This window comes from Anomaloglossus baeobatrachus, chromosome 1 (assembly GCF_048569485.1).
Source record: "Anomaloglossus baeobatrachus isolate aAnoBae1 chromosome 1, aAnoBae1.hap1, whole genome shotgun sequence".
Classification (NCBI taxonomy): Eukaryota; Metazoa; Chordata; class Amphibia; order Anura; family Aromobatidae; genus Anomaloglossus; species Anomaloglossus baeobatrachus.
The window spans coordinates 310,100,466-310,123,789 of record NC_134353.1 but is presented as its reverse complement, the minus strand read 5'-3'; the positions used below and the strand labels follow the sequence as shown (position 1 = coordinate 310,123,789).

The 23,324-nt window shown below is 52.0% G+C and overlaps 1 protein-coding gene across 2 annotated transcripts in view; it reads right to left on the bottom strand.

Moving 5' to 3' along the window:
• RASSF6 (Ras association domain family member 6) overlaps positions 1 to 23,324 on the bottom strand; it is a 281,755-nt gene that overhangs the window by 86,135 nt on the left and 172,296 nt on the right. For both annotated transcript variants that reach the window (XM_075351194.1, XM_075351201.1), the window contains 2 exons: positions 10,830 to 10,927; positions 3,235 to 3,313 (listed from right to left, as the gene is read on the bottom strand). In XM_075351194.1, coding sequence (XP_075207309.1) covers positions 3,235 to 3,313; positions 10,830 to 10,894 — 144 coding nt within the window. In that variant the 5' untranslated portion in view covers positions 10,895 to 10,927. The remainder of the gene's footprint in view (positions 1 to 3,234; positions 3,314 to 10,829; positions 10,928 to 23,324) is intronic.

The window sequence follows — 23,324 nt, the reverse complement described above, 5'->3', positions numbered from 1 at the left end:
CCTCGTCAGGTCAATTGTCAGGTTGCCTGAAGCTACTCCCTGACTTAGGGTCCACGTACCCCGTCGTGCCCTGGTCCCAGCCCGGTGATGGTACAAGGCCGCCAGCACACTCCTCAAGAGTTCCGTGTCTCCTGTTCACAACCCCAGCACTATCATTTTTTTCTCTATTAGTATAAGTTGAGTCTTCACTGCGGACCTATATCTTTTACTTTATTTTATGTAATAATCATGTTTTGTAGTTATTTTTCCTTTTTTATATTTTGGAACTTATTTGTATTTTTCAACAGTATTAAAAAATATTGCTATTATTATCTATGTTTGGATAGATCTGACTTCATATGTATCCAGGTCATTATCTGCAGCTTTCCTCCTGTACAATAATGGCCCTATCAACTAAGTCCTTACTTTAAACACTCATCAACCTTCTAGCCATTTTTATCCGAAGTACAGTATCCTCCCCATTGAGGTGCAGCCCACCCCTAGCATAGCACCTGTAGCCAACAGAGAAGTCATCCCAGTTCTACAGAAACCGAAAACCCTCCTTTTTACACCGATTCCTGAGCTACTATGTCTCCCTGAAAATAAGCCCTACCCCGAAAATATGCCCTAACAAGAATTTTCAGCCTTTTTGGAGTGAAGGGTGCTTTACACGCTGCGACATCGCTAACGATATATCGTCGGGGTCACGACGGTAGTGACGCACTTCCGGCGCCGTTAGCGACATTGCAGCGTGTAACACCAAGGAACGACGATCAACGATCTCAAAAGCGTCAAAAATCGTTGATCGTTGACACGTCGCTCCTTTTCATAATATCGTTGGTGGTGCACGCCGCTGGTTGTTCGTCGTTCCTGTCGCATCACACATCGCTATGTGTGACACCGCAGGAATGATGAACATCTCCTTACCTGCGTCCACTGGCAATGAGGAAGGAAGGAGGTGGGCAGCATGTTCCGGCCGCTCATCTCCGCCCCTCCTCTGTTATTGGGTGGTTGCGTAGTGACGCCGCAGTGACATAGCTATGATGCCGAACGCACCTCCCCCTTGAAGGAGGGATTGTTCGGCGGTCACAGCGACGTCGCTGAAAAGGTATGTGCGTGTGACTCTGCCGTAGCGATAATGTTCGCTACGGCAGCGATCACCAAATGTCGCACGAACGACGGGGGCGGGTGCTATCGCTCGCGACATCGCTAGCAAACGCTAGCGATGTCGCAGCATGTAAAGCACCCTTAAGACTTAAATATAAGCCCTACCCCCGAAAATAAGCCCTAGTTGCGATTCAATAATGAAATGTCTATGCAGCTAATAAAGTTAAAGATACTGCAGGACACTTCATTAAAGAAAGCAGACATCCCCAACAGAGAGAAGACAGACCCCGCAATCATACTTACTAGACCTAAAGGATGAGAGACCAAAGGATGAAGATAGTGACAAGAGCGAGAAGGCTGATAACTGGTTGGTGTTAGGCTAGTTTCACACTTGCGTTGAACGGTATCCATTGCATTGCGTTGTGTGACGGATGCAACGGATGTGTTGCATATAGTGGCACAACGGATGCAATGGATCATACAAAACAACGGAATTTTTTTATTTTTTTTTTACACACTTTCACTGGCGGCAGACTATTGTGAACGATCAGCTGATCGCTCCCAGCAGCCGCTCGCTGGGTGATTAGCTGATCACTCACAGTTCCGGGTGATCAGCTGATCGCTCCCAGCGCCGGGTGATCAGCTGATCGCTCTCAGCACGGGGGGGGGGGGGGTAAACTGATCACTCCCAGCGCCGGGTGATCAGCTGATCACTCCCAGCGCCGGGTGATCAGCTGATCGCTCGGCCGCCAAGAATGTGTGCGGGGGGCGGAGTGGGTGGAGCCGAGCGGGGCCATGGCGCTGAGGACAAATGAGTGTGAGTGTCAGTGTGTGTGTATGTATGTTTATGTGTATGTATGTATGTATGTATGTATGTATGTATGTATGTATGTATGTATGTATGTATATATATATATATATATATATATATATATATATATATATATACACACACACATGCGGAGTGGAGTGCGGGAGGGGGCGGAGCCGAGCGGTGAAGTGTCGGGCTCCCTGCACACGTGGCCAGTGTAAATATCGGGTAAAGCACTTTGCTTAGTTACCCGATATTTACCTTAGTTACGGGTGCAGGGAGCCAGAGAGAGCATGCGCAGTGAAATCCTAAGGATTCCACTGCTCAAAAAAAGTTACATGCTGCGTTCCTCCCGCTGTGTGGAAGCAACGCAGCGTCGCCCAGCGGAAGCAACGCAGGTCCTTTTGGCACAATCCGTCATCCATACAAGTCTATGGGAAACAGCGGAATCCGTTAACGGATTCCGCTGTTTTCCAAAAGGGCGGATTGTGACGGAAGGAAAACAACGCAACTGTGAAAGTAGTGGGAATGTTTAAATCAGCAAAGATGATGAAAAAATACAAAAGCTAGATGGTGAAGTTGGACATAAAAGGCTGTGGCAAGACGTAAGAGTCAATATATGACTGACACATGGAGTGATAGTACAGTAGATGAAGACAAAGTGCACTTTAAAAGAAAGCAGGCTAGGGCAGGGTAAAAGTTGGATTAAGTTGAAAGATTAATTATTAAAAAGAAGAATACCAAATCCTCCACCATATTTGAAGCGTGAATTCCATAATGTGCCAAAAAGAGGTAGTGGAGGAACTACGTCAACTGCAGTTAAGAAAAGAAGAGAGAGGCAGACAAGGTCGAAGAAAGAGTGTACAGCTTGGCTTCTGTTTTAAAAGAAGGGATTTAAGGTTCAAGAGCAGGTCTGCAGACTTCAGAGCTTATTTGTCTTAGTTGCTGCCTATGCAGAGTGTAGCAGATAAGATGAGTTTGTCATTGGCTGTTGGGCTCAGCATAATGCAGCAGCTCATGACAAACTAATTTCAACAGCTGCATTCTGTATATGAACCCGCAGCATTGACCTAGATAGTAAACCAGTCTCTAGCTGCTCCAATCAACTACTTGTTCGGCAGCTGGGTGGGAACTCGCTGCTCTTCTGTGGAAGTGGAGAAAGGGGCAAAACTTTGCGCCCCACAGAATGTGAAGCCTGGGCAAGTGCCCATGTCCCCCTTTCCTTTACTGTACATAGTTTATGCCTCTTTATTGATCAGATTACATTTTTTTAGAATTACAAGCATCATAGGTGTGTAAATTTGAATAGTTTGTATAAATAATGATAAATTACTCACCTGGTGATATGTTATTTGTAGGTTCTTTTTGTCCTTGAAATAACAGTTATATGACTTAAGAAGTGAATTAAGCTGACTTCTAGAATACAAGCAAAAATGACAAAATTTATGTAGATAACATGTACACGGCATTTACACATTTACTGTGATCATCCTGAACATTGAATATATTGGAGCCTAATTGTTTGCTTTGTCGCTAGAAAACTGGCATAAAATGCTTTGAAAAGTCTTATATACACATTGTACCCCTGCAAAATCCACAGCGCTCTGCTTGGACAGTCAAAAAGTTTTGTTGTTGCCATCTACTAAATGACTGAAATGCGTGCTGTAAGGTATTCAAAGCCACAAGCTCCAGTTTCCATACAGTATAAGGTTTCATTTGTCTTTCACATACAGCACAGCACACTCAGTCAGATATACAAGAGGACCACCCTCTGTAGGAAAGTGTATGGGATGTGTACACAGGAATGAATTGAATGTGCTCTACGACAAATAAACTCCAATCATTCTGCTTATTTGATAAACTGCAGCCCGGATTATTTACATGAATCCACACCCAAATGAGTTTCGTGGACATGCCCTGCAAAATCTTTTGTGTTTAGATATAGTTACCAGGGTCGTATGCAAAGCACGAACCATAGCAACATCTTTGCATTGTAAATAGTTCTCACCATAATCAAGAGATTTGCTATAACAATAAAACAACTCATAAGACCAACAATAGGAACATTTTAGATGTTTAGATTATTAATATTGAAATAGAAATCACATTAACAATATTGACTCCTTAAAGAGGATCAGCCACCAGGATTTCCCTATATAAACTAAAGCCAGTGCTATTGTACCGCCCCGCGGGCTCGGCTGCGACCGCCGAGCCGCTCAGATCCGTGCTCGTACGGTGGGTGGTGGCTCGAGCCTCTCACAGACCCGGGGGTCACGTTGCTCTGCAAGGGAATTGGCACTACACGCAGGGACTTGACGGGATGGTTCCACGGCCGAGGCCGCGGTGGTTTGGTTTGGGATGTAAGTTCTTGACGCCACCCACGGGTTGTGGTGAATAGATGGACACCACCGCTGCCGTTAACTAGGCCTCCCGGGGACGGTGTTGCGCAGCTTGGTGTTCACCCCTCCGTGGGTAGGGGAGCGATGGTCCCAGGGGCCCGAGGGAGGTGCTGAAGCGTGGGAGCGGTTGTGGGCGTATGCTGGTGCGGGGCGGCACGGTGAGCGGCCCAAAGGCACTGGTGTACTCACTATGACACAATACACTGGAGTCTCTGGTAAACCAAACGGGGTGATGAACGGGGCCCGCAGCCGGCTTCAGCTTCTCCCAGAATAGGTTGGTGGTTTCCGCCTTTCTCCTGCACCTCTTTGTATGGATGTTTTGACTCCTATGTCTAAGCAACGGTAGTCCGCTCCCCGACTTGTATATGCCGTAGGAGCCCGTTTGCCCGCAGACGCTGGCCCTTTGGGTCTCTATGCCTTGGCTGTGGCTTTACCCTGTATGGTTGGGCTGTTGTCTTCTAACGGGTCTTGTGTGGGATAGGTCCTAAAGTCCAGTCCGCAATCAGTTGATTTGACTCGGCCCTGTCGGTTCAGGGCTTTGTACTGGGTCTGAGTACCCCTCCTGGTGCTCCGGTTTCCATTCGGTTCCCCGGTTCAGTACCGGCGGGCCACCGCCCGATCCCGGTCCCTACGGTTCCACCGGCTGTAATCCCAGCTCCTGCAGGCAGCCACCACCATCTGCCTCCTTGCCAAAGGTGACTGGGCTCCGACTTAGCCACCGGGGTAGTCTGTTGGCAGGCCTGGACACAGGTCTGCCCTTGAACTTGACTTCTCTCTACTCTGCACTACCACTTGCGACTCTGTTTTCCCGCCTCAAGGCCTGTGAACGCCTCGGTGGGTGGGGCCAACCACCTGGTCCCGCCCCCCTGGTATGAACATCAAACCTGGAGGGTGGTGACAAGGGTTTCTAGGTTGGTTGCTGTCACCTAATCAGGGTGGGTGTGTGTGTGTGTGTGTGTGACTACCTGGGACGACTTGACTAGTCCAGGGCGTCACACTACATTGGCACTATCATGCTGATTCTATACATACCTTTTGTTCTGAGATTGTTTGTATACTATCTGAAATATAGGCAAGTAAAATCTGTGAAATACACTGTTACTTGATTGATAGGAGCTGCAGAATATCTAATAGGTGGGTTGGGTTTTGTTAGTTATTCCTGCCCCTGTCTGCTCGCCTGTCCTTCCTCCCCCTGTGCTTCCTCCCTCCTTCCTCCCACTGTAATAGCAGAGACAGGGAAAGAAGGACAGGCAGGCAGAAGAGCGGAAATAACTAGCAAAACCCGACCCACCTATTAGATATTCTGCGGCACCTATCAATCAAATAACAGTGTATTTCACAAACTTTACTTGCCTATATTTCAGAAAGTATACATATAATCTCACAACTAAAGGTATGCTTAGAATCAGCATCTTAGTGCCAGTATAGCACTGACTTTATTTTATATAGGAAAATCCTGGTGGTTGGTCCTCGTTAAAGTGTTGAAATGGTTCCTAAAAAATGTCCTTCCTAAATATCTATCTTTAGACCCTGACACATCTTATTTCACAGAACATATGGCAGTGGCAGAGATAGAAGCAAAGTACCAGTGCTGCACTCACATCTTCCACAGCATCTATCATCATGGATGCAGGACGTCTTCAGAGGCGGGGGTGATGCAAAGGAATACTAAATAAGTGCCGCTCCGCCTCCTGATAACATCCTGTTTCAGGAGTGGAGATAGATACTGTGTTAAGTGACTGCAGCTCCAGCATCCTGTTATGTCACGTTTGGGACTCCTTTAAAATGAAATATCATAGGAAGTGCAGTGAAAAAAACTCATATAGGGATTAGCTAAATAGAGAAAAGTTTAGAGTAAAGTGTAATAAAGCAAATTACAAAAGTGGTATGGTTGTAAAGATAGATATTCAAGAAAGAACATTTTAGGTATGGGACCACCCCTTTAAGGACCGATTCATTTGTATATCAGAGTGTTATTTTAATGGGTGGATTTTTTTTTACATAAAAAATAGCATTCAATTTATATCAATTTTTTTAAAGCAGAATGTAAAAAAAAGTTTATTTCCACCATTTTTAGTGGTTTTATTTAATCTTAAAACAATTTAAATTATATTTTATCTTTATTTGTATGGGCTGTAGTGATTAAAGATATTTACAATGTTTTATACTTTATGGCTTTATATTTATTAAAAATGTTTCCATTATAAACAATCCTGTTTATACTTAATTTTTTTATGTTTTCTATTAAAAGGTAATAGTGCTTTCAAGCATCTTTTGTGATTAACCTGACATGTGCATGTACATGAGGATTAACATAATTTCTGGCGATTATGTGACTTGTATTCTGCATTTTTACAACTTTTCTACACATACACAGCACAGAGATGAGAATGCCTGCTCTTCATTCACTTTTTAGCTCACAGAGACAAGCTGTAGCAACACAGGGACATTATACAGCAGAGCTGAGCTGTGTTGAGCTGAGTCACCCTGTGATGTGAGGTAAAACACTTGTTACAGAGCTCTGCACAATGTTTTTCTGTCTGCCTCTGTCCCTTCCCTGTTTCTCATTTCTCCTTCCCCTGTCACTTCACCTGCAGCCCGCTTCCTATGACCAAGAGGGTCTTGAGTTGCATTTTCAGAGTGGATGACAAGTTTATTAGGTGGGGCAGAGAAAAAGAAGTGTTGAGAAGTGGGGAAAGAAGCAGATTTTTCTGAAAAGAAGCATTACATTTCTAATAAACATCTATAGTATTAATTTATGCAGAGTTTGTCGATAGCAAATTTTCTTTTTAAATTTGTCTTCTTTTTCAGAAATATATTGCTTTTCATCACAGCACTGCAAGGGTAAATAAAAGAGGTCAGAGCTGGCGGGTGGTGGGTAAAGTAAATGTGGAGGTAAGAAGACAGGCTTTCAGTCCATAATTCCAGAGCAGCACATAATGTAAAGGGTTAATGCAAGACTGTCACAATGTACAATTTGTGCAAAACCTCTAGCTCTATGTGCAGAAAAAGATGGAAATTGGTAAAAAAAAAAAAACCAAAACAAACCTGAACGACTTTCCCTCATTTTTTTACGGATATAGATAGGAGGATAATAATAATAATAATAATAATAATAATAATAATGTACCAAACATTTTATCATGGTTGGTAAGCTCAGCACCAAAAAAGGGAGCTCCTCCTCTGGTCAACTTCTTCAACCTTCTACTGCTAGGTCTTTAAGACGCCGATACAAAAGAATCCCCGTATCTCCATGCATGCCGCACTTCCGGGTTCAGTGGAGCCAGTTTGCTCTCTGACCCGGCGTCTGGCGGCGTGATGATGCTGCAAAGGTCACGCCAGTGTGGTGAGATTACCTCACCACACTGCTGCCTGTCAGCGTCAGTATGCAGAGTGCCAAGGAGGATGACGGAGGATAGGCCACCGGCACTAGGAGCAGGTAAGCGCTCAGTGAGCCGAAGATGTGCCTCTGCAGGGGAAAGGAGGCCACATGGGGTGGGAGCCTACAGGCGAGTGGAGGGCACATGGGATGGGAGCCTGCAGGGGAGAGGAGGCCACATGAGATGGGAGCCTGCAGGGAACAGGAGGCCACATGGGACGAGAGCCTGCAGGCGAGTGGAGACCACATGGGACGGGAGCCTGCAGAGGAGGGGAGGCCACATGGGGTGGGAGCCTGCAGAGGAGGGGAGGCCACATGGGGTGGGAGCCTGCAGGGGAGTGGAGGCCACATGGGGTGGGAGCCTGCAGGGGAGTGGAGGCCACATGGGGTGGGAGCCTGCAGGTTAGTGGAGGCCACATGGGGTGTGAGCCTGCAGGGGAGTGGAGGCCACATGGGGTGGGAGCCTGCAGGGGAGTGGAGGCAACATGGGGTGGAAGCCTGCAGGGGAGTGGAGGCTACATGGGGTGGGAGCCTGCAGGGAAGTGGAGGTCGCATGGAATCTGCATGGGAGCCTGCAGGGGAGTGGAGGCCGCATGGAATCTGCATGGGAAAAGAGGCCGCATGGGATGGGATCTGTATGGGATGGAATCTATATGGTATCGGATCTGTATGGGATGGGATCTGTATGGGATGGGATCTGTATGGGATGGGTTGTCTGTTCCAATTTGAGTAGGGTTTCTTTAGTAATAATTTTCAAACATTGTAGAAAAACTTCATACGATATGCCAAGTAAATAAGTGACTAACACTGACTGAAACAACTGGTACTTGATAGGAAAGTGAAGGTATAGGAAGAGTAAGAAGGAGAAAGTTTTTATTATTAATTACTTGTATTTTGTGGTTGAGGAAAGTGTGCAAAAATGGGTGTGGCTAATGTGATGCCCTGGACTAGCCAGGATGTCACAGGTAGTTCCATACACACACACGCCCCCCCCCCTTAGTAAGTTAACAGCAGCCAAACTTCAGAAACCCTTGTCACCTCCCTCTGGGTTTGATGTTCATGCCGGGGGGGCGGAGCTGGGCGGTTGGCTCCGTCCACCAAGGAGTTTACAGGCCCTGAGGAAGGAAAGACAGAGTAGTTCCCGGTGGGGAGCAGAGAGTTAGAGTTGAGCTTTGACAGTGGAGTGAAGTGGAGTCAAGTTCAAGGGCAGACCTGTGTCCAGGCCTGCCATAGTCTACACCAGGTGTCTGGTTGGAGCCCAGTCACCTTTGGCAAGGAGGCAGGCGGTGGTGGCCACCTGCAGGAGCTGGGATTGCGGCCGGTGGAACCGTGGGGACCGGGGACGAGCGGTGGCCCGCCAGTGCCGAACCGGGGAACCGATTAGAAGCCGGAGCACCAGGAGGGGTACTCAGACCCAGTACGAGGCCCAGAACCAACAGGACTGAGTCAAATCAACTGATTGAGGACTGGACTTAAGAACCTATCCCACCTAAGACCCGACTGAAGACAACAGCCCAACCATAGGGGTAACACCACCGCCCAGACATAGAGACCCGAGGGGCCAGCGTCTGCGGGCAAAGAGGGCTCCCCCGGCACATACCAAACCGGGGAGTGGACTACCGTTGCTCAGGCATAGGAGTCGTGATTTCTACATAGTGAGGTGCAGGAGAAAGGCGGAAACCACCAACCTGCTAAGGGGAAAACTGCAGCCGGCTGCGGGCACCATTCACCATCTTGTTTGGTTTACCAGAGACTCCAGCGTGTTTGCCATAGGGAGTACAACAGTGCCTTCGGGCCGCGCACCGCGCCGCACCGCGCCGACACCCCAGCACGCATCCATCCTCTCGCCTCAGCAACTCCCTCGGGCCCCCGGGACCTTCATCCACCTACCCACGGAGGGGGTCAACACCAAGCTGCACAACACCGTCCCCAGGAGCCTAGTCAATGGCAACGGTGGTGTCCATCCATTCACCACAACCCGTGGGTGGCGTCACAAACTTAAATCCCCCTACAAACAACCGCGGCTCCGGCCGTGGACCTCCCCACCGAAGTTCCTACGCGTAGTGCCAACCCCCTTCCAGAGCACCGTGACCCTCGGGTCCGTGAAGAGCTCGGGCCACCCACCGACGAGCATGGATCCGAGCGTCTCGGCAGCCGGCCGAGCCCCAGGGCGGTACACTAACAAAATGGGTGTACTTAAAGAATGGGGCATGGTTTCAAATGGGCAGGGTTTACAGAGAACCTGTTGTTAAAAAATTGAATCCAACCCCTGCCCGAGACCCTGTGGGCGCATCACAACAAATGCATTTATGGGACACCTTTGAAGGATTTTACTGTAGTTCTATCGTTTTAGACTGAGTACACACTTTAGTTCAGATATCCAGTTTTACTGTTCCATTTTAGGTTTAAAAAAAAGCACAGCTCTTAAAATTGGTCCATCACAGAACCCAGACTAGTCGATAGGTCTCATCAGCTTCAGTTTGCCTCAGTCAAGTAATGCCTTTGTTTTTTGACATTAATTAAACTAATCTGTTCCTAAAAACAAAATAGATAAATGGAACGCCTGAAAGTGTGAACCCAGCCGTAGCCTGAAAAGGATTTCAAAGCCTGAGACTTTCTAAAGCATAAAGAAGAATTTCAATTAGCAAGTCTTAATTATTGAAAATGAATAGTAAAACTGTCCTTAGTGCTCATAGTAACCAAATAAGATTCAGCTTTTATTCCTTCATAGAGGTTGTCCAGTTTGAATAAAAAAGTCTGTAGTTACTCTGTGGGACTGCCGTCCACTGAATCAGCATATAATGAGGGTAAGTCACATGACTACTTGAACATGATTTGCATACTTGTGGTCACATGCCAACTAGACAATCCATTGCTTCTTGATGTTCTAGCTAAGGTGAGTCTAGTCGGCACATAACAGACAAGTATGCAGTTATGTGACCTCCATTTGCAAACGGAATATAGGGAAATATATGCACACTGTCATGATTCCGTAGTCTGCAGTCACAGTGACTGTGAACTTTTCTTCTTGGACTAGATAATCCCATTACCTGCTCTGAAATAATGGAAGCTAAGCTCGAATTATTTTTGCCAACAAAGAAAGTTTTCACAAATAAGGCCCATTATATGTATCTTATACAAGTATGTAACTTACCTAGTGACGGACTTTGATCCTTTAATGAATGCTAATGGTGACTCCAAGCCAGAATTTTTGGCCATAGTAACGCACAAACTCACAAATCAGCTACAATCCTACAAAGAAAGTGAAAAATAACAATTTTGCTATACTTCTTGATGTTTGGTAATACAGCTGCAAACATGGTCTTTATTATATCTTAGCCGTGGTATATTTCATATACTCTTCACATTAAAACATCCACTTGTAAATTAATGGCACTCTCTAGAATTGTCCACATAGAAGCTTCCATCTTGCATTAACTTAAAATGGGTTAGAAATATAGTGCCAAAACACTGCGCATTTGCAAACATTTTACTACATCTTTATGTATAGCGTTACCTAACTAACTTGATTTTTAAATCAAGATACCTCATTTTAGAACACTTTAAAACATCTATTACTGTATATCACCTAGTCTGGTAGACATGATTAAAATCTTACATTGAAAACTTCTCCTTCCCCTCATTCAACTACAGTCTGGCTTCTGACCCCACCACCATTGAAATGACCAAGTCACAAATAATCCCACTGCCAAAGCCTTACCGTCGACGTTACTCTCCACTCGTCTCTTTATACAAACTCTCTTATTTCCTAATATGATAGACTTGTCTGTCTATTCTACATCTTTTCATTGGGGCCCGGTGATGGGGTAGGGATGAATGGCAGGCAGGTTACGGGGCCTGGTGAGGTGCAGGGTCGCGGGGGCAGCGCTGTGCCGCACGGCACGGTGGTACTCACTCAGCAAATGATGAGGACACAGTTCTCGGTAAAACACACGGCTGAATGGACGGGTCCCACAGACGGCTGCGGTGTTGTTTTCTCCCGGCAGGTTGATGGTGACTGCCTTTCCCTGCACCTAGATACGGTAGATGGTTCCAATGGGTTCCCACCGGTAACCCGCTCCCCGGCTTGGATATAGGCCGGAGGAGCCCCTTTTGCCCGCAGGCGCTGGCCCTGAGAAACTGTTGCCTTGGCGGTGGCGGTGTCTCCCTCACTTGGTTGGACTGTTGCCTTCTGTTGGGACTTGGCTGTTGGGAAACCCAGGAGGTTCCCTTCACTAACGAATTTGGAAAATTCACGGCGACTCCTAGCCTTGCCGGGGTCCGTAGGCCCCTGCCAGATGGTGCTGGCTTCTCTTCGCGTACCGGTCCGGTACCGCCGGGCCACCGCCCGCCCACGCTCCTTACGGTAGACTCCAATCGGCCACTCCTGCAGATGGTCACCACCGTCTGCCAACCTTGCTGATCTGTCCGGGCCACACACCCGGACCAACTTCTGTCTGCTCCTTTACTACTTTCCTCCTTCCACTTTCACTTCTTTAACTGTCCTCACTCCTCTCCAAAACTAAACTGTTTATTTTTCCCGCCTCCAGGACTGTGAACTCCTCGGTGGGCGGGACCAACCGCCAGGCCCACCCCCTGGTGTGGACATCAGCCCCTGGAGGAAGGCAACAAGGGTTTTGTGTTTGACTTAGGTGTGCCTGCTGGGAGTGTGGGGGTGTTGGTGTTGTTCTCGGTGGCCCCTGGCTTGTCCCCCTTCCCTTATTCCCCCTTAGTTAAATGCAGACCATCCGCGGGCTGCCCGTCCATCACACCGGTTTTATTTTCACCAACTGAAAAATATAAAAAAACGGTAACACACATACAATTATAACTTCTTCCCACATCGGGAGGTACTCTTACTTAAACGTTATGGTTACGGCTTCCGCTCTCTCCCACCCAAGCAACCTGGCCCTGATGCTGCCCCTAAGCAAACAGGCAGCACCCCTTGACCCCAGTCCTGCACAAGTTGCCCGAGCGGGTTCTGTCCTTTTCAGGGGACCCACGTCCATGGGGAACCCCTGAAATCCCCAGAGGATCGCCACCGGTTCCGGTGGTGGCTGGGCCCCAGCCTGCTCCACTGTGGGCCCTTCCTCCAATCTGCCTCTCCGGAGGCGGTAACGGTAGAAGCCACAACAAACATTATTTACATGCCACTAGTTTGTGGTTGCCCTGCTAGTTCTCGGGCCTGTTCATAAGGAGTTCCTTATGCATAGTTGTAAAGGGGGTCCCAACGGGGACCAGTTTCCGGCAACGACCGGTGCAAATCACGTTGACAATCAGGTAACTTTTCATCAATTATTCATTCTTTTTCATTTTCAAACTTTCAAACAGTACTTTTAACACACATGGTGGTCCCAACGGGGACAAGGACAACGGTACTCCGCTGCCATCACTCTGATTCTTCGGTATCACTTGGGGGAGGGAGCGCGGTGCACACACGGGCCTCCTGGCTGCCCCTCAACTTGGCATCCAGCGTAAACCACCCCCTCTCCCCACAGTGCCGGGTGTACTGCATCAGGTCGCCCGGCATCAGGTTACGGCCTGGGTGCTCCTCCGGCAGGTGGGCATTAACATCCCGCCGGGCTATGAATACTTCGGCCTCCAGCCCGGTTCATATATGAAGCCAAAGCCCCGGCGGACATCAAACCGCCTCACCTGCCCTTCATACAGGGGGCCCCGGACACGGAAGGTCGCTTGGCGGAGGCTCGACTTCTCCCGGATCGTTCGGGTTACCATCTCCGCCTTCTTCCTTTCCCTCTCTGCAATCTCCGGGCCCAGCGGTATTGGCTCCCTGTCCCAATACGGTGCTGCTGCGAGCTCCGGCGCACAGGTCGGGCCCGCGAGACCTTCTGGACACTGCCCACTGCTGGTGATCTGGGCGGAAGGTCCCGCGGTGACTTGGCCTTGGATGCCGCCTTGCAGCGGCAACCCAGCGCAACCTCAGCCGAGGTGTGGGGGATGGGCACAGGGGCTTTCCTCCGCTGGGCCTTCGGCACGGAGCGGTCTGTCGGCTCCGGCTTGGGGAAATCTCTCGGGGGGTGCCTCCGGTTCAGGCTTCGGGGCTTTCCATGGTAGCACCTCCGGTCGGCTATGGGCTCCGGCTACAGGTCGGTCTGCCTGGGCAGACATGCTGGGTATCGCTACCGGTTGCGGGGGTAGCGGGCCTAGTGGCGGGGTCACGGCAGCCGGGACGGGTGGTGAGGGAGGCAGCAGGGCGAGGGGGTTTAGACCGGGTCCCGCAGGCACGATGACCGACCCACTAGGGGTACCGGGGCGTGGGTCACTCACCCTCCCTTCCGCAACTTCCTCCTTGCGTCTCCGCACGGTCGCTATGACCTCCGTCATGTCAGTCTCCCACTCCTCCAAGAGGAGCTGCATTTTGACCTGCAGCCTTTGTTTGGGCTGCGTGGTCAGGATCTCCACCCACGCCGCGGTTCCAGGCGCGGGGGCTACGGTGCTACGGGACGGCATGTACATCTTGCTGGCGGCCTCTCCCAGGAACAAGATGGCCGCAGGGTCCTGGCGTCCCTGCTTTTATAGCCGCGCTCACATGCGACCAGTCGCCATTTCGTCCCCCTTAGCCTCTTTCCGGCTCCTCCTCTATCGGGGCGGGGTTTAGGCCTTCGCGTCTTCACTACTCGAGGAGACGCTCGAGCGGGAACTCTTCGCGCCCAAGATGGCGGCTTTTCAAATTTTCCGGCCGGACACCTCCGGCGGTCACACAAGGCGCACTTCCATCAGTTGGTAGAACGGTAGGATCCTGTTCGTGACGCCAAGTTGTCGCGGGCGGAGGAGGGGACGCTGCGCTCTCCCACTGCTCGGGTCCGGCTGCCGCTGCTGCTGCGGCTGCTGCTGCTCGGTGGTGGCTCAAGCGGTGGGCCGGATCCCGGGGACTCGAGCGGCGTTCCTCGCCCGTGAGTGAAAAGGGGATTTTGATTGTGGGGGTTTTGATTATTGTCCGTGACGCCACCCACGGTTGTGGTGATATTGGTGACACCACCGCTGCTCTGGATGGGGATCCCGGGAGCGGTGACAGGGAGCAGCTTTGTTGTTAGTTCTCCCCTCCGTGGGTAGGCGGTTGGTTGTCCTGGGGCCCAGTGATGGGGTAGGGATGAATGGCAGGCGGGTTACGGGGTCTGGTGAGGTGCAGGGTCGCGGGGGCAGCGCTGTGCCACACGGCACGGTGGTACTCACTCAGCCAATAATGAAAACACAGTTCTCGGTAAAACACACGGCTGGGTGGACGGGTCCCACAGACGGCTGCGGTGTTGTTTTCTCCCGGCAGGTTGATGGTGACTGCCTTTCCCTGCACCTAGATACAGTAGATGGTTCCAATGGGTTCCCACCGGTAACCCGCTCCCCGGCTTGGATATAGGCCGGAGGAGCCCCTTTTGCCCGCAGGCGCTGGCCCTGAGAAACGGTTGCCTTGGCGGTGGCGGTGTCTCCCTCACTTGGTTGGACTGTTGCCTTCTGTCGGGACTTGGCTGTTGGGAAACCCAGGAGGTTCCCTTCACTAACGAATTTGGCAAATTCACGGCGACTCCTAGCCTTGCCGGGGTCCGTAAGCCCCTGCCAGATGGTGCTGGCTTCTCTTCGCGTACCGGTCCGGTACCGCCGGGCCACCGCCCATCCACGCTCCTTACGGTAGACTCCAATCGGCCACTCCTGCAGACGGTCACCACCGTCTGCCAACCTTGCTGATCTGTCCGGGCCACACACCCGGACCAACTTCTGTCTGCTCCTTTACTACTTTCCTCCTTCCACTTTCACTTCTTTAACTGTCCTCACTCCTCTCCAAAACTAAACTGTTTATTTTTCCCGCCTCCAGGACTGTGAACTCCTCGGTGGGCGGGACCAACCGCCAGGCCCACCCCCTGGTGTGGACATCAGCCCCTGGAGGAAGGCAACAAGGGTTTTGTGTTTGACTTAGGTGTGCCTGCTGGGAGTGTGGGGGTGTTGGTGTTGTTCTCGGTGGCCCCTGGCTTGTCCCCCTTCCCTTATTCCCCCTTAGTTAAATGCAGACCATCCGCGGGCTGCCCGTCCATCACCGGTTTTATTTTCACCAACTGAAAAATATAAAAAAACGGTAACACACATACAATTATAACTTCTTCCCACATCGGGAGGTACTCTTACTTAAACGTTATGGTTACGGCTTCCGCTCTCTCCCACCCAAGCAACCTGGCCCTGATGCTGCCCCTAAGCAAACAGGCAGCACCCCTTGACCCCAGTCCTGCACAAGTTGCCCGAGCGGGTTCTGTCCTTTTCAGGGGACCCACGTCCATGGGGAACCCCTGAAACCCCCAGAGGATCGCCACCGGTTCCGGTGGTGGCTGGGCCCCAGCCTGCTCCACTGCGGGCCCTTCCTCCAATCTGCCTCTCCGGAGGCGGTAACGGTAGAAGCCACAACAAACATTATTTACATGCCACTAGTTTGTGGTTGCCCTGCTAGTTCTCGGGCCTGTTCATAAGGAGTTCCTTATGCATAGTTGTAAAGGGGGTCCCAACGGGGACCAGTTTCCGGCAACGACCGGTGCAAGTCACGTTGACAATCAGGTAACTTTTCATCAATTATTCATTCTTTTTCATTTTCAAACTTTCAAACAGTACTTTTAACACACATGGTGGTCCCAACGGGGACAAGGACAACGGTACTCCGCTGCCATCACTCTGATTCTTCGGTATCACTTGGGGGAGGGAGCGCGGTGCACACACGGGCCTCCTGGCTGCCCCTCAACTTGGCATCCAGCGCAAACCACCCCCTCTCCCCACAGTGCCGGGTGTACTGCATCAGGTCGCCCGGCATCAGGTTACGGCCTGGGTGCTCCTCCGGCAGGTGGGCATTAACATCCCGCCGGGCTATGAATACTTCGGCCTCCAGGCCCGGTTCATATATGAAGCCAAAGCCCCGGCGGACATCAAACCGCCTCACCTGCCCTTCATACAGGGGGCCCCGGACACGGAAGGTCGCTTGGCGGAGGCTCTCCTTCTCCCGGATCGTTCGGGCTACCATCTCCGCCTTCTTCCTTTTCCTCTCTGCAATCTCCGGGCCCAGCGGTATTGGCTCCCTGTCCCAATACGGTGCTGCTGCGAGCTCCAGCACACAGGTCGGGCCCGCGAGACCTTCTGGACACTGCCCACTGCTGGTGATCTGGGCGGAAGGTCCCGCGGTGACTTGGCCTTGGACGCCGCCTTGCAGCGGCAACCCGACGCAACCTCAGCCGAGGTGTGGGGGATGGGCACAGGGGCTTTCCTCCGCTGGGCCTTCGGCACGGAGCGGTCTGTCGGCTCCGGCTTGGGGAAATCTCTCGGGGGGTGCCTCCGGTTCAGGCTTCGGGGCTTTCCATGGTAGCACCTCCGGTCGGCTACGGGCTCCGGCTACAGGTCGGTCTGCCTGAGCGGACATGCTGGGTATCGCTACCGGTTGCGGGGGTAGCGGGCCTAGTGGCGGGGTCACGGCAGCCGGGACGGGTGGCGAGGGAGGCAGCAGGGCGAGGGGGTTTAGACCGGGTCCCGCAGGCACGATGACCGACCCACTAGGGGTACCGGGGCATGGGTCACTCACCCTCCCTTCCGCAACTTCCTCCTTGCGTCTCCGCACGGTCGCTATGACCTCCGTTATGTTAGTCTCCCACTCCTCCAAGAGGAGCTGCATTTTGACCTGCAGCCTTTGTTTGGGCTGCCCGGTTCGGATCTCCACCCACGCCGCGGTTCCAGGCGCGGGGGCTATGGTGCTACGGGACGGCATGTACATCTTGCTGGCGGCCTCTCCCAGGAACAAGATGGCCGCAGGGTCCTGGCGTCCCTGCTTTTATAGCCGCGCTCACATGCGACCAGTCGCCATTTCGTCCCCCTTAGCCTCTTTCCGGCTCCTCCTCTATCGGGGCGGGGTTTAGGCCTTCGCGCCTTCACTACTCGAGGAGACGCTCGAGCGGGAACTCTTCGCGTCCAAGATGGCGGCTTTTCAAATTTTCGGCCGGACACCTCCGGCGGTCACACAAGGCGCACTTCCATCAGTTGGTAGAACGGTAGGATCCTGTTCGTGACGCCAAGTTGTCGCGGGAGGAGGAGGGGACGCTGCGCTCTCCCACTGCTCGGGTCCGGCTGCCGCTGCTGCTGCGGCTGCTGCTGCTCGGTGGTGGCTCGAGCGGTGGGCCGGATCCCGGGGACTCGAGCGGCGTTCCTCGCCCGTGAGTGAAAAGGGGATTTTGATTGTGGGGGTTTTGATTATTGTCCGTGACGCCACCCACGGTTGTGGTGATATTGGTGACACCACCGCTGCTCTGGATGGGGATCCCGGGAGCGGTGACAGGGAGCAGCTTTGTTGTTAGTTCTCCCCTCCGTGGGTAGGGGGTTGGTTGTCCTGGGGCCCAGTGATGGGGTAGGGATGAATGGCAGGCGGGTTACGGGGTCTGGTGAGGTGCAGGGTCGCGGGGGCAGCGCTGTGCCGCACGGCACGGTGGTACTCACTCAGCCAATAATGAAAACACAGTTCTCGGTAAAACACACGGCTGGGTGGACGGGTCCCACAGACGGCTGCGGTGTTGTTTTCTCCCGGCAGGTTGATGGTGACTGCCTTTCCCTGCACCTAGATATGGTAGATGGTTCCAATGGGTTCCCACCGGTAACCCGCTCCCCGGCTTGGATATAGGCCGGAGGAGCCCCTTTTGCCCGAAGGCGCTGGCCCTGAGAAACGGTTGCCTTGGCGGTGGCGGTGTCTCCCTCACTTGCTTGGACTGTTGCCTTCTGTCGGGACTTGGCTGTTGGGAAACCCAGGAGGTTCCCTTCACTAACGAATTTGGCAAATTCACGGCGACTCCTAGCCTTGCCGGGGTCCGTAAGCCACTGCCAGATGGTGCTGGCTTCTCTTCGCGTACCGGTCCGGTACCGCCGGGCCACCGCCCGTCCACGCTCCTTACGGTAGACTCCAATCGGCCACTCCTGCAGACGGTCACCACCGTCTGCCAACCTTGCTGATCTGTCCAAGCCACACACCCGGACCAACTTCTGTCTGCTCCTTTACTACTTTCCTCCTTCCACTTTCACTTCTCCAACTGTCCTCACTCCTGTCCAAAACTAAACTGTTTACTTTTCCCGCCTCCAGGACTGTGAACTCCTCGGTGGGCGGGACCAACCGCCTGGCCCACCCCCTGGTGTGGACATCAGCCCCTGGAGGAAGGCAACAAGGGTTACCCATCCTATCATCAGGCCTATTAACCATAGTTAATGGCTACATAATATACCCATTCCATACCTCCCAACTTTTAAAGAAGGGAAAGAGGGACAAAGTTTGCAACGCGCACCGCGGCAATTTTTAGGCCACGCCCCTAACCACACCCATTTTACAAACGGCCACACCCATATCCACTCCCCATCTACACCCATCCAGCAAACTGAAACTGCAGAAGATGTCCGTGATCGCTCTGAGCCACCACAGATCAGCAATGTGCAGAACAGGCAGGGAGTTAACTACAGGGTGTGCAGGCGGCTAGGACCCAGGAGGAGAGCTGAACAGGGTGTGCAGGCAGCTAGGACCTAGGAGGAGAGCTGCACAGGGTGTGCAGGCAGCTAGGACCCAGGAGGAGAGCTGAACAGGGTGTGCAGGCAGCTAGGAACCAGGAGAAGAGCTGAACAGGGTGTGCAGGCAGCTAGGACTCAGGAAAAGAGGGAAAAGAGCTGAACAGGGTGTGTAGGCAGTTAGGACCCAGGAGGAGAGCTGAACAGGGTGTGCAGGCAGCTAGGACCCAGGAGGAGAGCTGAACAGGGTGTGCAGGCAGCTAGGACCCAGGAGGAGAGCTCAACAGGGTGTGCAGGCAGCTAGGACCCAGGAGGAGAGCTGAACAGGGTGTGCAGGCAGCTAGGACCCAGGAGGAGAGCTGAACAGGGTGTGCAGGCAGCTAGGACCCAGGAGGAGAGCTGCACAGGGTGTGCAGGCAGCTAGGACTCAGGAGGAGAGCTGCACAGGGTGTGTAGGCAGCTAGGACCCAGGAGGAGAGCTGAACAGGGTGTCCAGGCAGCTAGGTCCCAGGAGGAGAGCTGAACAGGGAGTGCAGGCAGCTAGGACCCAGGAGGAGAGCTGAACAGGGTGTACAGGCAGCTAGGACCCAGGAGGAGAGCTGAACAGGGTGTGCAGGCAGCTAGGACCCAGGAGAAGAGCTGAACAGGGTGTGCAGGCAGCTAGGACCCAGGAGGAGAGCTGAACAGGGTGTGCAGGTAGCTAGGACCAAGGAGGAGAGCTAAACAGGGTGTGCAGGCAGCTAGGACCCAGGAGGAGGGCTGAACAGGGTGTGCAGGCAGCTAGGACCTAGGAGGAGAGCTGAACAGGGTGTGCAGGCAGCTAGAACCTAGGAGGAGAGCTGAACAGGGTGTGCATCTAAGGGTATGTTCACACATCAGGTTTTTGCTGTGCGGCACAATCCGACGCCTTGCGGGAAAAACGCATCTGGTTTTTTTTTGCCGCCGGGTGTGATTTTTCCTCATAGACTTTTATTAGCGCCGGATTGTGCCGCATGTACTTGCGTTTGATCCGGTTTTTGCCTGATGCGGCAAAAATCGTCACTCCGGCGGCCCCACAGGACGCAGAGAGGAACGTTTTTTTGCCAGCGGCAAAAAAATGCCTAGCGCCGGGTGCGGCATGGTGCATAATGAAAGTCTATGCGAGTCGGATACGGTGTCATGCTTCAAATGCCGGAAGCATGTACCGTATCCGGTTTTTACTTCTGAGCATGCCCAGAAGTGATATAAGTTCATTGCTTGTCAGAAAATCAATCAATCACTCACTCTCTCTCAAACTCTCTCAGTCACTGACTGACTCACTGACTCATTCACTCACTCTCACCCACTCACCGATCACCGGCGCAGGGCTGCATGGCTGTCACACTGCTCCGACGGCTTCTCCTGATTTGAAAATGCCGGCCGCTCATTATTCAATCTCGTATTCCCTGCTTTCCCCGCACACCGGCGCCTATGATTAGTTGCAGGCAGACACGCCCCCACGCTGAGTGACAGCTGTCTCACTGCAACCAATCACAGCCGCCGGTGGGCGGGTCTATATTGTGCAGTAAAATAAATAAATAATTACAAGAAAAATGGCGTGCGGTTCCCCCCCAATATTGATACCAGCCAAGATAAAGCTACACGGCTGAAGGCTGGTATTCTCAGGATGGGGAGCTCTATGTTATGGGGATCCCCCCAGCCTAAAAATATCAGCCAGCAGCTGCCCGGAATTGCCGCATCCATTAGATGCGACAGTCCCGGGACTCTACCCGGCTCTTCCCGAATTGCCCTGGTGCGGTGACAATCAGGGTCATAAGGGGTTAATCATGGCAGGCGTCTATGAGACACCCCCAATGATTAACCTGTAAGTGAAAGTAAATAAACACATACACCCAAAAAAATCCTTTATTTGGAATAAAAGACAAAAAAACACCCTCTTTCACCATTTTATTAAAATCAGCAAATACCCCTCCAGGTCCGACGTAATCCACAGAGGTCCCGCGACGCTCTCAGCTCTACTACATGAAGCTGACAGGAACGGCAGTAGAACACCGCCTCTCTCTATCAGCTCCACACAGCAACTGAAGGGAGTCGCGCTGTCAGCGGTGACGTCATTGAGGTAATGCCAGGTTGTGTGCGGTGAAGATGCATGCAGGGTAGTGCCGGTGTGTGCCGTGATAATGCGTGCGGTAGTGCAGGGGTGTGCGGTGATGATGTGTGTGAGGTAGTGCCTGCATGTGCGGTGATGATGCGTGCTGGGTAGTGCTGGCGTGTGCTGTGATGATGCGTGTGAGGTAGTGCCTGCCTGTGCGGTGATGATGCGTGCTGGGTAGTGCCGGCATGTACGGTGATGATGCGTGTGAGGTAGTGCCTGCCTGTGCGGTGATGATGCGTGCTGGGTAGTGCTGGCGTGTGCGGTGATGATGTGTGTGAGGTAGTGCCTGCCTGTGCGGTGATGATGCATGCTGGGTAGTGCTGGCGTGTGCGGTGATCATGCGTGTGAGGTAGTGCCTGCCTGTGCGGTGATGATGCGTGCTGGGTAGTGCTGGCGTGTGCGGTGATGATGCGTGTGAGGTAGTGCCGGTATTTGTGCAGTGATGGTGGGGTCTCTGTCTCTCTCTCAGCATAACAAAAAAAACAAAAAAAAAACAAAAAAACGGATCCGTCGCATTAGTTTTTTCACAATCTGAGACGGATCCGTTGCATCAGGCACAAACCGGATTGTGCCTGATTGGAAAAAACTGATGTGTGAACTTCGCCTAAGGCTGCTTTCACACATCCAGTTTTTGCCATGTGGCACAATATGGCGCTCTGCAGGAAAAACGCAACCGTTTTTTTTTGCCGCCGGTTGCGGTTTTTCCTGCATAGACTTACATTAGTGCCGTATTGTGCCGCATGGGCTTGCGTTCGGTCCGGTTTTTGCCGCATGCGGCAGATTTAGCCGATGCGGCGGCTGGATGGAACGGTGCCTGGCATGTTTTTCTGTCCAGCAAAAAAAACCGCATCGCGCCGCATCCGGCCGATGCGGCGCGATTTGCAATGCATGCCTATGGACGCCGCATGCGGTTTTTTTCCACTGCGCATGCTCAGTAGTCTGCTGCAAGCGGCAAAAACCGGACGGGCCGCATGTAAAAAACTTATGCAAAGGATGCGGTTTTGTCGCCGCATCCGTTGCATAGGTTTAAGAGCCGGATTGGCCGTCTCTGCAAAACCGGAGGTGTGAACTTAGCCTAAGATGCAGCAGCTCTGCCAGGCAGGGGATCATGTAGACGGTAGCTGACAGAAGCATTGGCAATGCTTCTATCTTTGCATATTACCGGCCAGTGCTGTGCACCCAGGGCCGGATTATAGGCAGGGCAGGCGGGGCTGCCGCCCAGGGGCCCCCACCACAAGAGCCTCCAAGGGGGCCCCCACCACCATCTGTCTTTGGCTTCCTGTGTTGGCGGCCCCCATGATCATAGCTGGCTTTAGCATCTATATGTGAGTAGTGCAGTTGCACAGGGTGCCGTCCGCCAGGCTCCAGAGGGGAGACAAATGTCATTTTGATTTTCAGCTCCCTCACTGCGTGCTTCCTCTCTGCTGCGGCTGTTATCTGCCCGAGAGGATTGTGGGGGCGGGAAATTCATCGGCTCTGATGTGTCACCGACCATTCTGCTGCTGTGGATGCAGCTAGAGCCTGCACCGTCCATGAGAGATGCAGGCTGTGATAGGACGCGCGGGATGTCAGCTGTGAGAGTAAGGTCACTCAGCAGGGCAGGGGGAGGGGGGTGTAGAGGGGGCTACAGTGCTCTCCAAGTAACTCCAAAGCAGAGCTATCAGTAAGGGGGAATAACTGTATATAGCTGTACATGAAAGGTGGAGACAGGGACATTTTATTGCAAGTGGTGTATATTTTGTTCCTGGAGTTTGGGGGTGGGGGGGGGTCATTTTACTGCAAGAGGTGAAGTGAGTATGAATGACCTACATAGGAGCTACATTGCAGTATAGTCCCTGACACCCATCATTGTTTAAACCTACCTACACCTCCTTAATTACACTATTCCCTTTTCATATAATCAGAATTTAAGCCCCTTCCCTAGATTATAATCATATAATAATGCCCCCCACGTAGATTGTAATCTTATAATAATGCCCCCTCCCCCATTGGAGTATA